A 22,455-nucleotide genomic window follows, 5' to 3' on the forward strand; every position below is an offset into this window, starting at 1 on the left:
AATTGCTGGTCGTTTTCTTGAATAGCGAAAACAACGAGCGGCAATAAACAAAATATTTTAAGCGACTGGCTGCGTGAGCTAATATTGTCAAGTGACACGTAAAAGCACCTCATCGTATTTTTTGTCGGCTTCTTCAGCAAGGAAACGGGCTTCTTTCAATTGGTTTTCAAGAGCGTCCATACGTTCTTCATCGGCCAATGAGCGATTTTCCAATACTTTGCGAGCACTGTACGTTACGCGCAAATGAAAAGAGAGAGAGAGAGAGAGAAAAACGCGAGACAAAATTAGTGTTTTGTTGCAAAAGACGATGATTTTTTCGTCGTTGATCCAACGTTGTCCACGGGTGTTGATCCTAAAATGTGCTGAAAAAAAGAGAGCAATAAAATGATCCCTAACCAATTTTGTCCCTATCAATCAGTTTGCCATCGGCAAACTACCCTAAACACATTACACATCCCCATGTGTGTATGTAGAGTGAAAAACGGATCTACCTCTTCGTATTTTTTATCGGCTTCTTCAGCAATTAATTTTGCTTGCGCTAATTGTTGCTCCAACACGCCTACTCTATCATCTTCCATGTTAGTTCGATTTTCAAGCGCTTTACGTATCCTATTTTACGATGCAATGTTGGACAAAAATATTAAAATTATAGACATCTCCTTTCAATTTAAAACGACTTCTCCTTCTTTTTTCTAATTTTTTTGTCAAATAAATTCAGCTGAAAATGTAAAATAAAATACCAAAAAAAAAGTTCGATTCACAATCGAAACACCTACCGTTCACTTTCGTCAGCAGCTTGAGATGCTTCTGAGAGTTTGGCTGTGGCTGATCCCAAACGTTCTTCCGAACGTTCCAAATCTTCTTCGAGCAATTGAATGCGACGATTGAGAGCGGCTACTTCAGATTCAGCCTAAACCATTAAAATTTTGTGGAGTTTAGCGTCAGTCAAGTTGTGATATATACGCATCACATGAATTTTTTCTACTTTTTGTTACAATTTGTAACTCAAATTTAAACAATTTGCCATGTAAAATATGATGGTATGGCCAAATACATTTTTTTTTCTTACAAAAATTAATTTCTCCACTCTCTCAATGTATATCATTACTTTTTATAACAAAACTGATATTTCATAACGAATTTAATTTATCGATCCAAACAAGTGAGAACAAAAAAACAAAGTTGCAAGTAAACAAAACAAATGGTTCACAATACACACAATGTGTATTACACATTCAAATGCGTGAAACACAGTTAAACGATTCGAATTGCTTTGATCGCACAATTTAATCGGACGCAGAAAAAAATGCTCTACATTTGTGCTGTGAAGCAATTATCCAAGTAGACGAAGCGTAGGGAAGAGAAACGGATTTTCTCCAATGACTTTTTTTTCTTCTCGAGACTGGCATTTTTAACGCGGGGCTTAGCCACGGAGCCCATGTGAATGGAATAGATTGGAATTAGATGCGAATGGAATGAAAAAAAGGGGGAAAATAGGCGTGAAATATGAATTATTCCGAAATTTTCAGCATTTTTTTTTTCAATAAAATTGCTCAAAAAGACGATTTTTGGTTACGTAAAATGTGAAATTGGGCAAAAATGCTTATCTTCTTTGTGGTTTGTCGCGTTGAAATATCTTCTTTCTTTTTAAGTTGTTTTCATAGTTATATGAAAACTTAAACTTTTGTTTTCAATTCGAAAATACTATATCCGGCTTTTGTTTCGATTATGGTCAGTCTTCGTTTCGATTGAGGTAGTTTTGGTTTAGCTTATCTTCTCGAAAGAAGCCGATTTTGCCTAAACGAAGCCATGGGCTCAAAGTGATAATCGAGCACTCTTTCTTTGGATTCAAAGTGATTCTTTCGTCCAAAATTCTATAGAATTTCCGATAGATCTAAAAATTCGTTCTTTTCGGTCAATTCCGGAATGCAATTGCGTAGGAGTGTCGTCTAAATCAAATGAATTCATATCGTTTAGTCATATTTCAAACTTCCTCTAGTTTGTCACTTAAAAAAAGTCCGTCTCTAATTCCGAACAAGCACCAATTGTGTGTATAAAGTAGTGAGATGTGAGCCCATATTTTAAATTCGATACTTGTGTGTTTATTCTATTTTTCTTTCGTTTTTTCCATAAACAAGCATCGAAAGAAGCGAAAAAAGAACGAACAGTTGACGACAGTTCGAAAGTTGAATGGAACAATGAACAGAATCGTGAAACAAACAAGTGCATTGTTTCCATGTTTGTACGTGTTGAATGTGTTCTAACGCGGGTCCGCCGGTTACAAGTTAAAAACGCGAAAGCGGAAGCATTTGATGATACAATTTGATTGCCGCCCATGAAACGGTTCCATGAGCAGCACACAGGGCGTTCATTTTTCAATCAATTCATGTAACACAGTTTTTCGTCATAGAAGAAAACGATGAGCAGCTATTTGTAACATATATGCATTGGTATTGAGAGATATTTGTGCATCTGTTTGATTCGTTCTAATTTTCACGATTAAACCTCCAAGGTTTTTGTGAATATACAAAGGTATATATATGTCTCATATGTTGATAAAATTGTCGACGAGCAACAAAAAAATGACGATGAGAGAAAAAAAACACGACCGAAACAAAAACAGAAAAATGATTTCATTTGACAGTGAAATAAAATCTCAATGCTTAAGCCGTGTATTCATACTTGGTTCACCTTGATATTGAAACAGAAGCCGACCGCCATTGTTTCAAAGCCGCCTAGCAGACTTCTGTTTAACTCTCTTCTTCTGCTGCTTTTTTGAATAATATTCTTTATGAAGTCGATTCCATTTCATTTGTTGACCATTTCGTTTTTGTTTTCGAGCCGAACCAGAAAATGAAATATTACGTCAGAAGTACGCATGCGCCGTTGTTCAATTGGCCATTCAGCGCTTGACCAAATAACAAAAAAATGATACAAATTGTTTTAAGGCATTCGCCTACTTATGTTTCATACTTTTTTTGTTGTTGTTGTTTGGTTCTCTCGCTTCTCGTTGTCATTTTATGTGTGTCAAAGTCACGAATTTCGTTTTCTATTTACGACCATTTTTGAGAAATATAGCCATTTGTTTCCATCCATTTATAGAACCAGCTGGATTGATTTTACATTGACGATTCACACACATACATGTGCATCATTTGGAATTGAATCAATTTTTTTTTTTCGAACAATCAATCTTCGAAGCGTCGATCAATGCTTGGAACATCGATCAATTGTGTGTGAACTAGCATGAGAATAGTTTGATTGGATCCGCACTCTCATTTTGGGCATCAACTTAATTGTTGGGAACAATTTGACATGCGGCCGATGTTGAGCGTAAATTTGATTGTGTGAAACGACAAAAGCCATTTAATTGACGCGCTAAATCACTTTATCTACCTGATCATTGTGCCATTTTCAGCGTAAATGACGTACACCGCCGAAAACTACCAAATAATTACAATCGTGTGTACAATCGAGATGACGTCATCGTGACTTTTTTTAACGCACATGTTGTTAAAGTTTTCAACGCACACCGATGTTTAAAAGCGTGCTGTTGAAGAACGCGGCACTTGAAACGCGCTATGAATTTGTTTAGCTTAAAATTTAGCCGCTAAATGTTTGCTTTCGAGACTTTTGACGACGAATGACTTTTTGACGAAGAGCCAATAGTAAAGTAGAAAAGAACATTTAAAACAATGCTGAAGAGATGAGTGATTTGGTTTTTATTTGAAGAGACGAGATTTATTCTGATACAAAATATGACGAGATGTCAACTTTTGGAACTCAAGTTCCAAAATTCACAGAATTTCGCTGTGAAAATATCAACGTTTCATCTATGTTTGAAACTAAGCTCACTTAATATATCATCTTCAATAAAAAATAAATAGCCTCTAATTCATCATACCTAGGCAATTATTGTTGACGTTTAGAACAAACACGAAACAAAATTCAAGCAAATATTATTATTTTTTCGCTCGAATGTTTTGTCGCTCTTCTGATTACATTCAAATGGATGAAGCATTGTTTTCGTCTTCTACTTCCCGTGAGATACAAGATCTTCTTCAAGTTTTAAACATCGAAATGGTTGAGTAATGAGTTTTAAGATCTCCATATTATGTTACAAATTTCCTCTCGAAGCGAGTTTTGACGTTGAGAGATAGAATTGAGACTCTCAGTTGAAAAAGGGAAACGTTGAGAAAGAGAGAGAGACATCGTTTGAAAGAGTCGGTTTTACATAAGTCGAATTTACATAGGTCTCTATCGCGTTGAAGAGAGTTTTAATCTGATCAGAGAGAGTCAATGTCAAACGAGAGTTTTTTTTTTTCATTTTTCGAACGAATTTTATACTTTTTGAAGACTGAATGAAGTCACGTAAGAAGGTCTCTCTATTTCTCTTGGTCTCGTTTTGGTCCCTTTCTGGCCTTTCTTTGTCTCTTTCTTTGTCTACATTCGAAAACTTATCGCTAGACCGTAAACTTCATTAAATAATTCTTAATAAATCGAAAAAGCCAACGAAAATCGAATGAAATCATATGTTTCGAGGAAAAAAAAGCATCTAGCACTTGGAATCACGGCATGGCACACAAATGCTATTGTTCTATATATCCATTGAAAATGGCATTGGTATAAATTTCAACGTGAATGATTTATTATGCGATAAAATGTTGAACGTTTTACTCATCCCATCGCTGGCAGCGATAAATTTCGTATTTATGGTGTTTTTATTGCCTTCAAATGTAGCTCAGTGTTTGTTGAGTTAGTTAAATGTGGCAAACATTCCGCACAGCCGTCCAATGAACGAAAAATCGATTCATGTAAGAGAGAAATACAGTTTTTGGCCATAAGTAATTGTATCCAATAAATATGAATGACTTAGAATTCTTTTTCTTCTGTACGAACAGTAAATATTGGGTGAGCTGAATTTTAGTAGTAATAAAAAAAATATTTCCCTAAGTTCTGCGTTATGCATTTTCGGTGCTTTGTGCGCTTCATGAGTATGTACGTCAATTGCGATTGTACACGCAATGATATGTTTGCGGGATAAAAAAATACGGTTTCGTTGAGCATATTTAGCACTTTCATGCAGTAATCACAAAAGCCATCATGCGTAGTCAGGCAACGCGCGCGACTATTTGTAGATATTATCTTGCCACAGTTGCACATTTTTTCGATTTATTTTTTGTTTGTTCATTTGTTCATTTTTTTTTGCGTTGTTTTGGCATAAAATGCCATTTCTTCCGCTGTACGTTTTTGAATCGCGTTTATAAAATACGGGTAAATCAAGAGGCAGAAACACTTGTCTTAGCCACTTTGAGAAATGTATAATTAAACATGCACGCAAAATTGCAATCGTTAAGGATTTTGTTAAAGCGAGAGAGAATAAAATGCCATGCACGAACAAAACATGCTTTTGTTTGCGGTGCAAATGGCAAGAAATTTGATCCATTTTCGAGTGATGATTGTTTTTCGAATAGCTCGCTAGGCAAAAACATAAGCGCAAGTAGTATATATCGTCTGTATATTCCAGATATGACTAATGTACGATATTTATCGCAACCTTGTAATTTGAAACAATATTGCTCTGTGAAATGTGTGGTTGGATATGGGTGAGAGAGAGCGAGAGAGCGAGGCAAAAGAATGTGATCTAAAGATGATTTTTGTGCGTTGGAATGCATATCAAGCAGTTATGAGCTCAGTATATCGCAATCTTGATTGGAAATTCACATGATGCCGATTTCATTAAGGCATACCCAATCCAAGTATTCATCGATATGAAGAAAAAAAAAACCGCACAATAACTCGATTTAATGAAATTAATCATTTCATGAATGTGCCTACTTTCTATTATATGCCTCAAAGTTGAGGCATAGTGCTATAATAAACTCTCTCTCTCTCTCTCTCTCTCTGGCGGTCGATGAGTTTGCTGGAGTTTGTATCGAAGCATTATGCAATCATCGGCGCGTCACTTATGCCAGCGTATATGTGACACAAAACGCTCACCAAAAAAAGACGTTCGTTTTTTTGTTCGTTACCGCTATCACACTTGAGCTCTTGATGAAAATATTTTTCCATTTTATTTGTTGTTGTTGTTGTTGGTGAGTTGTGTATGCTTTAATCGCAAATTATATGTAACGTCAACATATATAAATGGCACCGTATTTCCACCTTTATCTCTTTCTCTGTGTTGTCGCGCATTTCTCGGTTTCTGAATCGGCCCTCCGATTCTTGTGCTTTGTACACACATTCCATACCGGTTGTTGGCGGTCGCATTGCTTTTGTTGTAATTGAATGAAGTGTGTGGCATCAATACATTGGAACCGGTCGCGCGCGCTGTGAATGAGCCAACGACAAGAGGAAGAGACGGTTTTCCAGAGAGTGAGAGAGAGAGAGAATGAGAAACACACTCACAACAAACACACTACAATGCAGCTCTCTCTCTCTCTCTCGGTGTGTGAGTGTGTACCGGGAGGAAAAAGTGAAACAAGAACAACCAAATAGAAATGATTACATGGGCATACATTTGTTTCGAAAAATTGTATGTGTTGTTCCTTCTTTTTTTCGCTAGAATTTAGCGATTCGCTTGGAAATTCAAACTTGAAATTGGTTTGTCTGTTTGTGTGTTTGTTCAACACACAATTCAATTTGATAGCTGCATGCAAATGGTCACAAGAGAAACGAACGATGGGCGCTTTCGTTGGTGTGTTGCTGTTTCAACGGTAAAGAAGAAAATGCTGACATAAGCAATCGAAACATAGAGAGAGACTATAAAATGCAAAGAGACTAGTTCTAGTCGCAAGTTTTATGCACCGGATAATCTATCCAGATAGACACTTTCTTTGTACACGTAATGGTTAGATTCTAGTTTTCGTGATGATGGCAAACAGGCATGCTCAAGTCAAATACTAAATTCTGCTCTCCAGTGGAGTAGTATCATTGTTCGAACTAATGATAGGAAATTCTCTTGGTTCGAACAAATCGAGTGTTGTATTTCTGTTTCTGGATTTCTAATGGTCTTGTCATAATAATAATAATAATTGACCATATTTTTGGTTGAACAACGACCGTTTGAAATAATGTTCGATTCATTTAGGAATGGTCTTTAATGGTTGTGAATGGTCTTTTCAGCAAAATGAGTAAAATCGACGTTTAAGAACCGTCGTTCAAAAAATCGACGTTCAAATACCGTCGTTTAAAAAGAGTTTAAAAGAGTAAGGAAGAGCTGAATCCAAAAAGAATTCTTTTCGTCCAACTATTTTCATTCTTCGATAGAAATGCGGTAATTTGTGCAAATTGGCAATTCGTCGACCTTTTGGCTATATTAGGTTCGTGGGTGACGATAATCGTCAATACCGAAAAAAAGGCCTATGGCAATAAATTCATTTGCATCGAGTTCAATTTCACTTGGCTAATTACAACGAACTCTCTTGAACATGTTCATTTAACTTATTGCGTTTTTTTTATGTTCATATTCAAATTTCATTCGTAGTTTTGCACAGCGAATGAGTAATTTTTGCCTGAATTGGGACGTTAGCTTGAATGAAAAATCAATCTGAATGCGACAAATAAACACAATGTTGGTTTATTTTTTTGCCATTCGCAATGTATGAATACAAATCCATGTTGAACGAAACGCGTTCCGGCAAGAGGTAATTTAGCTAAAGTGTGGATTGGATTGGATTGGTAGCTATATGTGTGTGTGTATGAGTGTGTGTCGCTCACACTGAATGGGTTCGCTAAAAGCGGTGTTGAATGTTGGGTCGCTCTTTTTCTTTTTCTCTCATTACGAATTATTAAAAGCCGGTCGTATCATTTTCAACGTACACTTTTTGTTATTTGCTTCACTCTCTCTCTCTCTCTCTCTCTCTCTCTCTGTCGCTCTCTCTCTCTGTCGCTCTCTTCGTAACGTTCATCCATTTTGATACTTTTCTGTACGGCAACGACGACAACGAGGAAGACGAAGTAGAAAAAAGAGTATACACAAATTAAGTCATCGGAAACATGGAGAATATTTTAAACCCATACACACATCAGGCGAAAAAAACTAACTAACGTACGCTTTGGTTCGTGTTTCATGCTATTTAGACCACAATCAAATATATTTGTTTGTTGGCACCACACACTTCGGCCAAACTGAACATCATATCGTTTCTTGTAATTTATATCGATGTTGTTGCGTCGCCGTCGTCGTCGTCGTCTTCTTTTTGGGTTATAAATTGTACTAGAATGTCCGCATGCATGAAATCGATCGTGCCACATATACGGAAAATGATGTTTTCAATGACCCACCATTGTGATTGATGTGTGTGTGTGTCTTTTTGAACAATTTTTCTGCTGAGAAAACAGAATTTGATGGGTTTTTAGCACCGGATTTGGTGTCAATTGTAATCGGAGAGAAGTTTCGTGCTAGCCGGTGTTATTCAAGACGTTCATTGAACGTGACACACTCTGTGTCGTTTTGTATGGGAAAAAATCGATATCACTGCGAACCATGATATGAATCATGTCAACGAGGTGAAAATGTACAGAGAATGATATGTTGAAATCGGTTGTCAGAACCAATGCGGACGAAAATCATTTGTCAGAACCATTTGGAACCAAAAAAAAAGTCATTCGTCAGATTCATCGACGGCAAGAAAAATTCATTTGTTAGATTTATCGAGTGCGAAAAAAAAAATCATTTGTCAAAGTAATTGAACAAAATACGTTGTTTGGATCGATTTTCTTGTAGAAAAAAAAAATGCAGAAAAAAATTGGGAATCAACTCACTTCTTCGCGGCGAATGATTTCGCCTTGTAAACGTTTTTGGTATTCTTCACATTCATCCTTATACTTCTCCATTTCTTCTTTCGTTTGGCGCATCTTCTTCTTCAAAACATCAAGAAGTGTGCCTTGTTGCAAATGGGTCGTCATTTTGTCTGAACTTTTTTTTTCTCGTTTATTTTCTCAATTAAAAAATTTGTGGTGATTGAATCACACAAAAATTGTTTTTTTTTTTGTATGTCACTTGAAAGAAAAATTTCACACACAAAATTCCTTTGACAAAAAAAGTAAAGAATGACGTGATGTGAAATATATTTTTTTTTTGTCGTATTCCAGTATCAATTCACTAATTTTTCCAATGTGCACACACGTACACTAAATTCCGAATTTTCAATCAACAATTTTCTCAAGTGAATTTGGTGCGCGGTTCTTGTTTCGTATTCTTTTTTAGTCGACCGAAGGGAAAAAACACGTATCGCACCCACTTTTCTCTCTCTTTCTCAATTGAAAAAAAATCGAACAATATGTAATCTCTAACACACTGTATGTTTTGTCGATAGAATGCAAACTGAACTGAAATTGCTACGTGAATATATTTTTTTGTTTGTCGACTTTGAAAAATGAATCAATTCATTGAATGCGATGTAAAAAAAACTTTTCGCTTTTCTTTAGTATCGAAGAATGAATAAATCGATATAAAAATACTGGACACATAAAAAAGTTGGATCGGACACAAATGAATGAGAATAAAACTGTACTACTGAGCACGAAACGCAAGTGACTCGCCCGAAACTTCAAAATGGCGAACCCGTACACACAGTGTATACATATAGAGAAAGAGAAAGAGCGTAAAGAGTCAAATTTATTGTATGGGCCCGAGTGTGTGCGAAAGAGGGAGAGAGAGACAATGAGTGAGAAACAACAACCACTGACTCCAAACAACTGAGCATGTATTATTTTAGATTGTGTTATAATGTTGTGTATGTTTCGGTGTTGCTGTTTGCCTCTTTTGCCTTCGTATAGCAGAGTGCTTTGCTAAGCGGTACATGGAACAAGAAGAGACACACAGGCAAACGTATGGGCTCTTGTGTATACTGGAGCGGTATGTGTGTATGTGTGCATTGACAATATATTTCCGAATATAGTATACACATACACAGCCATAGACACAGAGAGAGAGAGACATTGTATGTACGAACGATGCCTGCAGATAGACACAGTTGTTGGTGTTGGTTCGGTAGAACATGTCGGTAGAAAAATTTGAAACGACATCGTTTTCGGAACAACACCATGCGTAACAACGTTTGTTCGTGTCGATCTTTGCTGTGGCTCGGCTCGTCTCTTTTGTTTCAAATGCTTTTGACCTTAAATTGAATGGTTTTGCATGTATCTCGTGTACACGTTCTCTCTGCTTCTATTAGCTGGCTGTCTCTTTCGCACTCTCTACACCTGAATGTGTTGTGCGTGTTGTGCGATAAAGATGGGAATGTTGATGCGTACCAAGTGGCCGTAGCAAACGATCATCGATGACCAAACCGATTAGGTCGAGTTACGAATGCGAGAGAGAACAAGAGAAAAATCCCAAAAAGCAGCCGTCGAGTTGACTTTTTACAATGGGAAAAAAAGGTGAGGCACAATGACCAAATCTCTTTTACTCTTTCTCCCTGTGCCTCACTGCACACACTGAGCATCGAATTGCATCTATACGCGGAACAAATCCAATCGAATTGAAAAACAAACGTTGCGTTTTGAATCTAGATTGTGGCCGAGTGTGTGAGTCGCGCACTCACTGAAGTGCTATTTAATGTTTGCTGTTATTATTTTCAAATTGTTTCGCTCGATGCATTCGTACAAAAGGGAACAGGAACTGGTCGAATATGTCACATTCCCTTTCGACTGAAACGAATGGAAAAATCGAGTCACAAATTTATGCATATTCTGCATGCAAATGATTTTAATTATCGGCTACAACATATTTTTTCAATTCAAATGTGTTCAATAGAGCATGAACGAAGCCAAATTCATTGACCAAATAAGCAAACAAACCGATTTAAAATTCAAGTCGCAGCAAAATTTTGGTATTTTTTTTAAATAATTTTTTTTCTTTGGGTTCATTATTATTCAAGTGGGAATGCTGTATCAGCATAATCATTGCAAAATGAGCCAAAGACTCAAAATTTGGTTCAATTCTTAATGCAAATGTGCAAATTTTTTTTTTGCGGTTTGGTCGCATTCCTTTCAATGAACAGTCTTTATTAAAGACTTGAGCCAAAATCAACAGCAATAAAAACCAAACAGCTCATCCAAAATGCACCTTTACCTTTTTTTCACAAAGCGACGCCGTTTAATCAACTCGCGCTTGTTTATTTTCCATGCGCATCGTCGCTTTGCACGACATCGTGCACGATTTTCTATTCGATTTTTTTTCTCTTTGGATCGATTCGACCTCTCATGAATAAAGAGCAAAACAAATTATGACTACGGTACAGTCGCTAGTTGCGAGCTACACACCAACTCGGTGTGTACTGTTGAATAGTTTAATAGGAACGCAATCACACTAAATAGAACACAGATGGACAGACCGAGAAAAAAAACAACCGAATTACTGAATATGATCATGAGGTGGCTTGAAAGTCGGTACTTTGAAAGAAGTGAGTCTTGATCATGCATTTGTTTTTCGAACGCGAACTTGAACGGCAACATTCATTGCTCAATTTGCATTCAATGTGTTCAGTTTTTTTTCCGTGTCATCAATGTGAAATTGGCAGCTTTTCAACCAAAATTTGGAACTCTTTTTTTTAACTGATATTGCGAACTCTTGATTAAATTGGAATTTGATATGCGTCGAACCATAAAGAGCGTTAATTTATACCGAATTATGCCCATATGCGAAGTAACACATCGGTCAATAAGTCCCGAGCCTAACCACCAAGTGGCAACACTAATGTCAAACCCATATCATTTTCGAAAACTACAACCTTTTTTAGGAATCCAGTCAAAATTTGAGCCAAATCCGACCATCAGTTTGCTAGTTACAGCTATACGAGAGAAAGACTCCCGAAAATGCTTCAATTTTGCCGTTAAAACGGTATAACTTTCTTCTGATGCATTGTATTCAAGTATATTCATGTGGAGAGTTCAGAGAATGACCAGACCTAAAAAATACAATGGTTAGTGAAGCAGTTTGAAACCAATTTCGTTCAATTATATCACCATATAAACAGTTCTTTGACCTGGATGAAACTCGCATTTGAACAACATAGTTTTCTTCGCCAAATTTGCTATGTTTTATCAAGATTTGACATTCGGATAGGTCTAAAATGATGCATAAGTGACTTTTCATGTTGTTTTATATCTTTCCCACTGGTTCGCGAATATTTTTCTATACCTAAATCCACTAATAATGCCCGAACTCATATTTTGCGACCTTGGTCGCTACAAACCGTTTTTGGCGATTTCTACCCGCAATTTATAGATCGAATCTATTCAAATGAACTCAAAATACATTAATTCTAATATATAAAGGCAAAACCCTATTCAAATTTTACTTATACAGCTCCAAACGGGCTTCGAATCCCCAAAAAACTGTTCTATCTACTCCATATCCAAAAACGCGGCAAGGCTTTTTCGATTGAGTATTTCATATGCATATATCCATGCAAAGTTGTAACTATAGCTTGAGTTAGTTGCCCTATGGCCTTAGCAAATCTATGAACTATCACATTTGAGAATTCCGATATCACTTAACGGATTTTGGCAATGATTTCTTCCAAAACCACATATTTTGAACAATTTGGAGGCTTATCGACAAAATCGCTCTTATGGCTATGCATAAATTCAATTCTTCCATATCTAATGATTGATTTCGAAAGCCTAAGGATGCCATAAACTAATCATAGTATGGGTTTGGTACTCCTGCTCGTTTTTCTTCTGGAATACATGTGTCAAATCGAGAGGAGAAATGCAGTTTTTCCATGATTTTGGAAAATTGGAAAATTGCTTCATTTAAAGTGCTGTAATTAGCGAACTGATGGTCGGATTTGGCTCAAATTTTGACTGGATTCCTAAAAAAGGTTGTAGTTTTCGAAAATGATATGGGTTTGACATTAGTGTTGCCACTTGGTGGTTAGGCTCGGGACTTATTGACCGATGTGTTATTTAATGCGTTCGGTAATCACTTGGGAGTTTTTTTTTGCTTGTCGAATTTTTGCTCGCTTTAAAGAGAAAAAAATCGAACTAGGCTTTAGATTACCGAGTAAGTAAACTAAATATTATCAAGCTGACGTCACCCTTTTATTTTCTACGCACTTTCTCAATTATCTCGAGCTGTAAATACTTCTTTAGTGCGATATTTTATCAATTGAACGCATTCTCAAGCTATTAATAAGAGCCTCTCATTAATCAAACGAGTCGAGGTATATGAGGCGGTAGCATTTGATGGTGTAGTAAGCACAATCAATATGTGATAAGTAAATAAATCCAATTGTCGGAATATAATTATTTGGACAATAAGTTCAAAACAGTGAGAGACCCTCTCACTGAGAGTGTATGAAAGAAAAATCAACAATAATAGAACGGAAATTCAACAAATGATTTGAAAATCGACAAATAATTTTTTTTTGTTCAATGGTTAAACATTAGCTCGTACATAGCAATAAATCGACATTAATTGCATTTTTAGTACGGTCGATTTGTTATGGTTCATTGAATTTGAATCAAAACAAATTGTTTTCACATAATCGGCAAGTTCCCCCTTCGGAGTTGAACCAATCGTAAAAAAAAACTGGCTCATTCTCTTTTCACTCTGGGAAACTTCCGCTATTGGCATCGAAAAAATGAGAAAGATCAACTCTTGTTTAAAATGAAAAAGACCAACCAACTCTTGTTTTGGTCACCCAGCAATAAAAAAAAAAATTGTTATAAAATGGAAAGTATCGTCAATTTTTGGGGAGAAAAAAGCAAATAACAATAGCTAATCGTTTTTAAATGATTCGATGGGTTACAAAGTTGGAACGTCGTAACAAAAATGAAGCTACTTTACTGTAGCGAGCTACTTTATTGTGACGAATTGAATCGACTTGAATGGCGCCACGATGTTTTTCAGCCAGCATGTGTCATTTTCATATTTTTCCACAGGATTTTATGCGGTGCCATTGATTTGTTTTAAAGGCTGAAGTTTATATAAATGGTGTGATCTCATTTGAACGGCAGAAAAAAATACATGTTTTAATTGGCGCTATAGCTTCAGCTGCCGTGTATTTGCAACAACGACGACGATCCGTAAAAGGACAACAATCGTTATTATAAAATGATCGTTTGTGTTTCATTTTAGGATTTTTCTGTCGAGACAAAAGGAAAATTAGTCCATATACAACGAATGATTTTTTTTTCTCGATGAACAAATAAACAATTTCAGTAATGCAAGCGGCGGCGGTGCGATCATTGATCGGCGAAAAATTAGCACAATGCAAACACAATGGCAACCAATCGGTTTCTTTTTTTTAGCTTTGAAAAAGCATTTTTTTTGTATTGATTTGTTTTTTTAACATCTTTTTTCGTACTGAAAATATCTGTTTCAAATACTGAAATCTGTTCGAAGTACAAAAATCTCTTTGAAATGCTGAAATCTGTTCGAAGTACTGATTTCGTTGTTTATTTGTATTTGAAAGTGTACGTGAGATTCTTCACCTAAAATGAAAATCATGTCGAATAAATTGAAAATGTAAATTTTGCTACACATTAAAATGATTCATATAAATATTTGCGATACGAATCACTTTGGCTCTGGCTTGGCATGGTGTGTCTTATCGGTTGTGTACATGTCAAGTACTAATGAGATCGACAATGTTTACTATCAGGTCTATATGTATTTCTTATTCGTCGTTCACACAATGAAATCACTGATAGAACTGAAATGCTATGTCTAGCTTCAGTATGTGAGCACTGACATTTTTAAATGAATAAGTGATGTCATGTATAATAATTTCTCTTTTAACTAACGAATAAACGAGAAAAAACACCACACGCTTGAACAAATTGAAGTAAATTGAAGAATGTACGTGTTTTAAAGCGAACGACACGGAATCAGTGTCAGCAGCGAATAGAATGAAAATAATGTTACACAACGTACGTTCCACGAAAGGTATTGATAAGACGATTTTCATACAAAAAATCCACCAGCCGATTGCGTGTCGTGACAAAGTAAACACCATATTCTACAGTTAAAACTGTAGAATGTACACTTTGTTGCACTAAATCGAATTTCTGAATCTGTTTGAAAAGAAAAGAAATTAATTTTGTCGAAAAAAAAGTGTTTTGGCTTGAACAAACCATCGTTCAAATACAATACCAAACCCAAGAAAACCACCATCCATTTGGTGTCCAGATTCGTTGAATCTTGCTTCGTTACACATACCCGTTTCAATTGTGTTTTCATAATATTATGCAATTCATTTCGGATGATGTTCAACTTCATCATGGTATCCGAGCTGAAAATGCTGCGTCCGAATGCAAGGCCTGGATAATCGGCGCACCTTCGATTTTGTCGCCGATATTCACGTTCGGCAACAACTTCGGCTCTTTCACTGGTGCACCGCAACTTCGACCATTCAGCGGCTTCGGGATCATTCTCCATGTCGACAGTGCTATCGTTTTCGGTCCATTGATCGGCATCAGCACCTTCTAATGGCGGTCGTTCTTCGGCCGGTGGCAAGTTTTTGGTTTTTTTACTACGTTTTTCCTTTTTAGCACCACCACCACCACTACCCAACTCTGCATCCGTCTTACTTTTCTTCGATCGCTTCGTTTTTGATCGGCTGCCCGAGCTACTGTTACTGCTTATGGAATCATTTAGTTCGTCTTTCGTCGATTCCATGTCAATATCACTATGCAAGGCACCAACTGAATCTGCGGCCGCAGTTAACGTTTCAGTTCCGCTATCACGGCTTATCACATTTCTTTTGTTCAGTTGCTCGTTTGTGGAATCAATCAATATACTCTTCGATACTGTGGCTAATCTATTGTTTTTGTTTAAATCATCGATAAGCGTATTATTTGTTCTGGTATCTGCGCTGCTGCTATTTGTTTTACGATTGCCATTTTGATCAGTCGTTACATTGTCATCGGCTGAATCACAAATAAGTAGCTTATTGGTTGCCGTTGTTGCATTGTCATCAGTCAAATGTATATCGATATCACTAAAATTGTGTGGTAGTTGCTCGGAAAATGGTTGAAAGGTTTGAGTGATGGGTAGTTGATCACCTCGACGTAATGCAGCAATCACTTCATCGGCACGTACAGTTGATGGTCGTGTACCACTGTTTCGAATGTGATGTTGATGTCCTCGTTTTCGACCCGATCCACTCATCGATGCAATATTACTTGTTATCGGTTGTTCAATCCCGTCCGTTGATTCATCCATATTTTCATAGAATTTTTTCTTTCCCTAGATACACATTTACTTTGGACGAAAAAGAAGAATGTTTCGTAGTGAATTTGGAAAATTTTCCGTCAAATTAAATAAAAAAAAAGTGTTGCTTACGTTCCGATCTAGCAGCAGCAGCAGCAGCAGCAGCAGCAAATGTTTAAAAATTCTCTCGTTTCGTGTTGTTGACCGTTGTTCTTTCGATTATCATACTAATTTACTTTTAATAGTGGCCATTATTTTAAAATAAAAACCATTCCCAATGGTTATATTGATTTAATTTCAGCTGAATAACTTTTTCTTCTTCTTTTACTTCGGATATTTTTATATTACTAGTTGCCCAATTGACGTTTCAAACAACGAAAAAAAAAATTGATGTTTAACTACATACGTCAAATACATACGAAGCGTGATCGTGTGTGGATAATATACACGATTTCGAGAATATGTGTGTGCATTCAATATGTTTGCGTGTTGTATAGTTTCGTTGTTACCACCATCTGTTGGGCGTGTCTGGTAGCACGGGATAGTAGAATAAAAAAATCATTCGTTTTAAACCGTTTAAATTTAGCTATGATTCGTTTTCACTGCTTGCGCTCGTATACACACAGACACGTTTCAGCAAAATTTCTTTAATTTTCACGCAAAATGTTGTTTTTGTAAATTCAATTTTTTTTTGGCGTAGATTCACACAGTTGCCGTTGATGAAGTGAAAATCCAAAGAAACGAAAATATTTCGTGAAAAATATGTACTGTTTTGTTGTTCACAAATCCAAGGAATGATTCGTCGTTTCTCCACTTTTATGTAGGACCGAACTGATGTCGTCGACGTTTTCGTCAATACCAAGTGTCGATGTGGACACACCAATTTTATTTTCGGCTTTTACGTTCGCTTTCACTCTCTTTACTATCTCGTCTTGCTCAAACGACTGTGAACTTTAAAATGTGGAACACTATTTGGTGTAACGATCAATGCATAATCTGCGCTTTTTACGGTAGAATCAATGCGAATGCGAAGTGAATGCACATGTGTATGCTTCTTCTATGTCTATATGCTGTTTGTCCACATCGCTTGGTTGTTTCTTTATTTCGTTTCTGCGGCCGAACAAATGGTATGTGCGTTTTTAGATGGACGAGTGTATGTTTTTAGCTACTTTGTTTCGATGGAAAGCCATCACGACTGTCGATTCAAATGCATGTGTGGAATTTGATGTAGGAACAACTCATCGCGGTTTGCCCGCATATTGTACGACGGCATCGGTTGTAATCGGTTATTTTTGGCTGATTTTTGCGTTTTTTTTCTTCTACGCGTCGCTTTCAATTCCGATGATGTCTCTAAGTCGGCAGTCTTCTCCGCCGTCGCTCGAACTATCAGCGCCACAATACCGACCAAACCGTTGTATTCGTATTCGGAACGTGCCGTATACATGACTCAAAAATAACTTATCAAGGAGAATGAGATTGAAACGGTCGGCAGTTGCGCAAAGCAAGATTTACTGAACCAAACATGCATTTCGGGTGATATAATATCAGGTTGATTGCAATTGAACGATTATTTTAACAGATTTTTGATTTTGGTTTTTTTTTCGCACACACCACTCTGGGTGTGATGATGTATTTTATATCAAAGCCTTTGATTCAAAGAAGATTCACATTCGAAGCCACGTATCAGAGATTATGCCCCTCTGAATTGAATTCGATCAATTTTCGCACCATGATTAGGGCGCACATCTTATTTTTAGATCATTTACGCTCAGTTGAACACATGAACATGTTTATTCGCAACGTTTTTTCGTGAGAGTAGGCGTATTTTTTTTTTTTAATGAACAACATTCAAGTTTGAGATTTCGATTGTAAATTAATTGAAATGATTGTAAACACATTTGTACGAAAAGAGATCAATTGGATCGTTTTGGATTTTTTCCAAATACGTCGAACTAAATTTTTTTTTCAAATCTACGGATAGTTTCGTTTCGAAGCTGAAAAGCGATCAGCGATCATGGGAGAGGTCATATTTAGGCTACTTGAATTCATATTAAACCATACTCAACGAATAAATGGTTGATTAAAGCATTCTGGAATTTGGTTTTCTTGAGCCAAATTCTCTTCTAGAATTGAGTTAATTTTTCAAGAGTCTCCCGAGATCATCTATTTCCGAATGGAAATTTTCCGGCATGACCAGGCTCGCTAGTTGACTGAAGCCAATAAAAATTTGTTTGAAAAATCATAAAATCAAATCACTCAAAAATTCCAGAATGAAAATTGGATCAATTGGTTTTCCCAGATGAAAATTGGCTTTTACATTTAAATTTCCATTTAGCATGACCAAAACGAAATTAATTTCAATGAACTATTGAATTTATCACAGCGGAAATAGGGAGCCGGTCAGCTGTGGAGAAAAAGAGAACAGAAAAAATACCGAGAATTCTTTCCATCTCAAAAGAAGTCGCCATGTTTTTCACATTGAAAGAAAAACAGAGTTTGAATGACGTGTCCCAATAAATGTTGACTAACGAAAGATTTACGATTTTAATCGTGTTCGGCACGTCATTCGATTCGTGCCGCTTCGCTCCGCACAGATTATAAATAGAACTCATGAAAAGTGTTCCCATTTGAAACATAGAACACGTACGTCATATGTTGTTCATTCGATGCGAGAATTCCAAATGCTTGTGAGCGTTAGGAGGAAGGAAAATTCCTAAATAAATCTGTTTTGTGTATTTTAAACGTATTTTTCATGCCTGAACATTGGTATATTCTCGTAGGCGATAATGGAGTTTTTCGTGTAGGTATGGTTTTCATACTAAATCCAGTAACATAAGATTGTATTGAATTTTCTGAAGATTTTCAGTTAAAAATCCTACAGATTTTCAAACAAATTTTTTCTAATTGAAATTATCAGTTGTTATGAATGGAGTTGGATCGATAAATTGTTATGAATGTCCTTTCCTCTCCATCGAGAAAATGTTCGTTCAAGATTTAAAAAAAAAACGGTAAACGGTGTACTCACGTTTTGCAAAGCCTTGTTCTTTTCGTCCAATTTGGTGTTAACTGTAGTGAGAGCTTCTTGTGTTTGATCAAGTTCGTTCTCAACGGTTTGGATCTTCTTTTGGAGTGAACGAGCTTCTTCTTCGGCCTTTGGTTGATAGAAGAAATGAAATTAGTTGATTTGATTTCAAGAATTTTGGCGATGAATTGATGGATCATCATAGTTGATCAAACAATGAAGGTCAATTTAATGCATTCTAGTGCACATTGATTCAATGATTCTTTTTTTTTATATCCACACTCACCTTTTCGGCACGAAGGTTAGCATCACGGGCTTGTTGTTCGCAGACCAATGCACGATCTAAGGCATTGTCTTTTTCAAGCTTCATAGCTTGCATCTTCTTCTTAATGGCGTCCATGATAGCTGCTGGGTTTTTTTTGACTTTCACACAAAAAAGCTCTGAACAAATTCTGAAAATGCGTTAAACACACGAAATTAATCATTGATGACATTTAAATTTGAGTGTCCAATTTGTGGTGGAATTTGATAATGAATCCATTGTCATCATATGCCGGCAACGTATTTTTCTTTTCTCATTTGAATATCACTATCTTTGGGATGTATGCATTAAATAACATAATCGAGTCATTTAACATTCACTGCGGCAACATTTAAAAAGTGAGTCATCACTACCATAAACGACGGTATTTTTAACTTGTGTTAAGGTCATGTGTCACTGTCATCACATCACGTGTGATAGCTCATAGTCTAGTCAAGCGAAGAATAGTTTCTTTTACAAAACTAGTCTCTTTTTAAATTAAAAAGAGGTAAAAATGGGTTATATCTGACGAAAAAAACAACCGAATTATTGTTTTGCATGCTCAAAGGTTCTGTTTTATACCTAAAAATAAAAAAAATTGTCGCTGACATTTATAAATATGCCTTCAAAACTAAATGGAGCCATGAAAAAAAGAGTTGAACACCACAAAAAATGCATTCACATTTGCCACGAATTGGGTGACATTGAAAAGAGTCAATCTGTGTGTGCAAAGGCCTAAATTCAAGTGGATTTACGCACTTTAATTGAATGATTTAATCGTATGACAGGCGAACGACGTGAAAAAAAAACCATAAACAATATTTCTCAGGACCAAAAATGGAAATGTTTCACAAAACTGGATCGCGTTGTTTTGGCAGTCCTAACAAACGGCGACAGCATAATTCACATAATTATTTTGTCGGGCAGAGAGAGAGAAAAAAAATGAAGAATTTCAATTGATTTTGTCACCGTTGCCAATGATGAATAATAATTGTGTGAGCTGTTTGTATGCGAATGCATGGCGGTTATGTCATAAACGCTGGGTGAATTTCTCTTCTTTCTCCATGATGCATGGAACAGCATTCCAGCATTAATCAGCAGACCAGAAAAGAAAGATTGTTGATTTTTTTTTTTATTGCAAATATAAACCATTGCAATTTTAATGGGTATCAGCGAGTTTATTCAGCTTTTTTTTTCCATCGCTTTGTACAATTCTTCAATGCTACAGAGATCCGGAGACCCCATACACAATCACACGAATGCACACAAACACTCACAGTGTTGCGGCTAAAAGAACAAAGGAATGAAACGAAAGATGAAATACAAAGAGTAAACACACACACACACACGTACACCGCGTTGAATCGGCGGCCCTGACAAGGCCGTCGCCAAGCATAAATAAAACAACAACAACTGCTGCTGCTGCTGTTGCTGGTGATTCAACTGATGTAGTTGTTATGGTTATGCGGTTTCGTTTCCATACACGGTAATGCCTTCGTGTCGTGTGTATATTTATTTTTGCAAGGTAAAATGAGATATAGTGTGTGTGTGTGTTTTTTTGCTCTGTAAGCTGTGATTCGCTCACTCAAATGTGAAATACCGCAGTAAATTGTCTGAAACACGGAGAAAATTGTAAAAGTAAACAACGAATGAATGAACGAACGAAAAATCGTTGATTAAATAAAAGTGCAGCGTGTGCGCGGTTAATGTACGTTTTTTGTGTGTACAGTGTACACCGTTTGCCGACGGTATCGCTGAATGGTACAATTTTTCCAAAAATTTGCAACACAAGAGTTTTTTGTGTGTTATTTTTGAAGAGTGAACATTGAATTTTGGTGCTGGTGTGAAACACTTTCGCAGTGTTAGGCATCCCAAGTGGTTGATGCTTGATGTACGAGTCAAATGATCACTCTCGTTCACTTGAATCAACTCATCAGTTGATCTGACGGCAATGCTGAAACCGCGAAATGAATATGCCATCCATATCAATTTTCAAAGATTCAACAACTTCCCAATCACAGCAATGAAGATTCAACATGAAAAATCGTTGTTTTTATGAACATCTCTCTCTCTCTCACTCCCAATTACGAAAAAAAGATGAGAAAATTCAATAAAAAATCGCATCAATGTCGGTTAACGTTGTTTTTTTTTTCGAAGCATACCAAGAGAAACCGTTTAGTCATCTTAAATGATTAAATGTTTCGTTTAAATATGACAAACGGAAAAAGTGCGAAAAATACTTTTCAAAATCGGCAGATTGCGTGTTTGGCTACGCTTCTTTTTTCTGGCATGCATTTTCCGTTTTTTTTTGCGAAACGATCTTCAAACGCCATGCCATTTCTTTTTCTTTCCTCTATTTTACACCTTGTATTTCATGTTTGCATTTGCCGCATTGCGCGCGCTGCAGTAAAGCACCAAGATTTAATTACAATATTAGAAAAATCACAGTGAAAGAAAAGAAAAAAATAATAACATTTTTAATGGGCAATTTACGCTGTTCCAGTCGAAAGCATGCTATTGATACGGACCAATTACCGGCTACGAGGCTTATTGTTGTTTCGCAGCCGATAAGTGAAAAGATGATGTTACAATTGGCCTTTTTTTGTGAAGTGAATGGCGGTTTTCTTTACTCAGATGAACGAGGGGCTAAAGTTGGTGAATCGAATAATTTTTACTTCTTTCTTGTACCGAGCACAAGCAATTCGGCGCAAATTGACGATTTTTGATCATCATTACATACATTCACATTTAGGTGATTAAGGGCAATTTTCAATACACTTCAAGGTGCTTGACTTACACGAGAAACGCTGATAAGGCCAACGACTGTTTCTACTTTTTGACTGATATTGAGTTTTTTGAATTGAAATTTGAAGGGAGATGTATCATACAATGTATTATATGATTCATACAATACCACCTATGGCTCTCACCAAATATGGTCCATACGCTATGAATTATAATCCA

At 36.4% G+C, this 22,455-nt stretch overlaps 2 protein-coding genes across 12 annotated transcripts in view; both read right to left on the reverse strand.

The window, feature by feature from the left end:
* LOC129570465 (tropomyosin-2) overlaps nucleotides 1-22,455 on the reverse strand; it is a 34,917-nt gene that overhangs the window by 10,553 nt on the left and 1,909 nt on the right. For 4 of the 11 annotated variants that reach the window (XM_055450085.1, XM_055450080.1, XM_055450087.1 and 1 more), the window contains exons 2-5: nucleotides 19,477-19,642; nucleotides 19,194-19,319; nucleotides 777-910; nucleotides 492-609 (exon numbers count right to left, since the gene is read on the reverse strand). In XM_055450085.1, the coding sequence (XP_055306060.1) occupies nucleotides 492-609; nucleotides 777-910; nucleotides 19,194-19,319; nucleotides 19,477-19,590 (492 nt within the window). In that variant the 5' untranslated portion in view covers nucleotides 19,591-19,642. Of the gene's footprint in view, nucleotides 1-108; nucleotides 227-491; nucleotides 610-776; nucleotides 911-8,766; nucleotides 12,783-19,193; nucleotides 19,320-19,476; nucleotides 19,643-22,455 lie in introns of those variants that run through there. The other 7 variants (XM_055450083.1, XM_055450082.1, XM_055450088.1 and 4 more) reach the window with 4 other exon arrangements.
* LOC129570467 (uncharacterized) lies at nucleotides 13,886-19,132 on the reverse strand. The gene is made up of 2 exons (XM_055450090.1): nucleotides 16,301-19,132; nucleotides 13,886-16,219 (listed from the first exon to the last, which is right to left on the reverse strand). The coding sequence occupies exon 2, from the start codon at nucleotides 16,178-16,180 to the stop codon at nucleotides 14,921-14,923; it is 1,260 nt and encodes a 419-aa protein (XP_055306065.1). The 5' UTR covers nucleotides 16,181-16,219; nucleotides 16,301-19,132; the 3' UTR covers nucleotides 13,886-14,920.

The sequence above is a fragment of the Sitodiplosis mosellana genome, unplaced genomic scaffold (genome assembly GCF_009176505.1).
Source record: "Sitodiplosis mosellana isolate CC-2019 unplaced genomic scaffold, AAFC_SMos_1.0 Smas_scaffold_59, whole genome shotgun sequence".
NCBI lineage: Eukaryota > Metazoa > Arthropoda > Insecta > Diptera > Cecidomyiidae > Sitodiplosis > Sitodiplosis mosellana.

Bases quoted from the DNA above. Each gene is read 5' to 3' on its own strand.
- LOC129570467 (XM_055450090.1), bottom strand. From the start codon at position 16,180: ATGGATGAATCAACGGACGGGATTGAACAACCGATAACAAGTAATATT.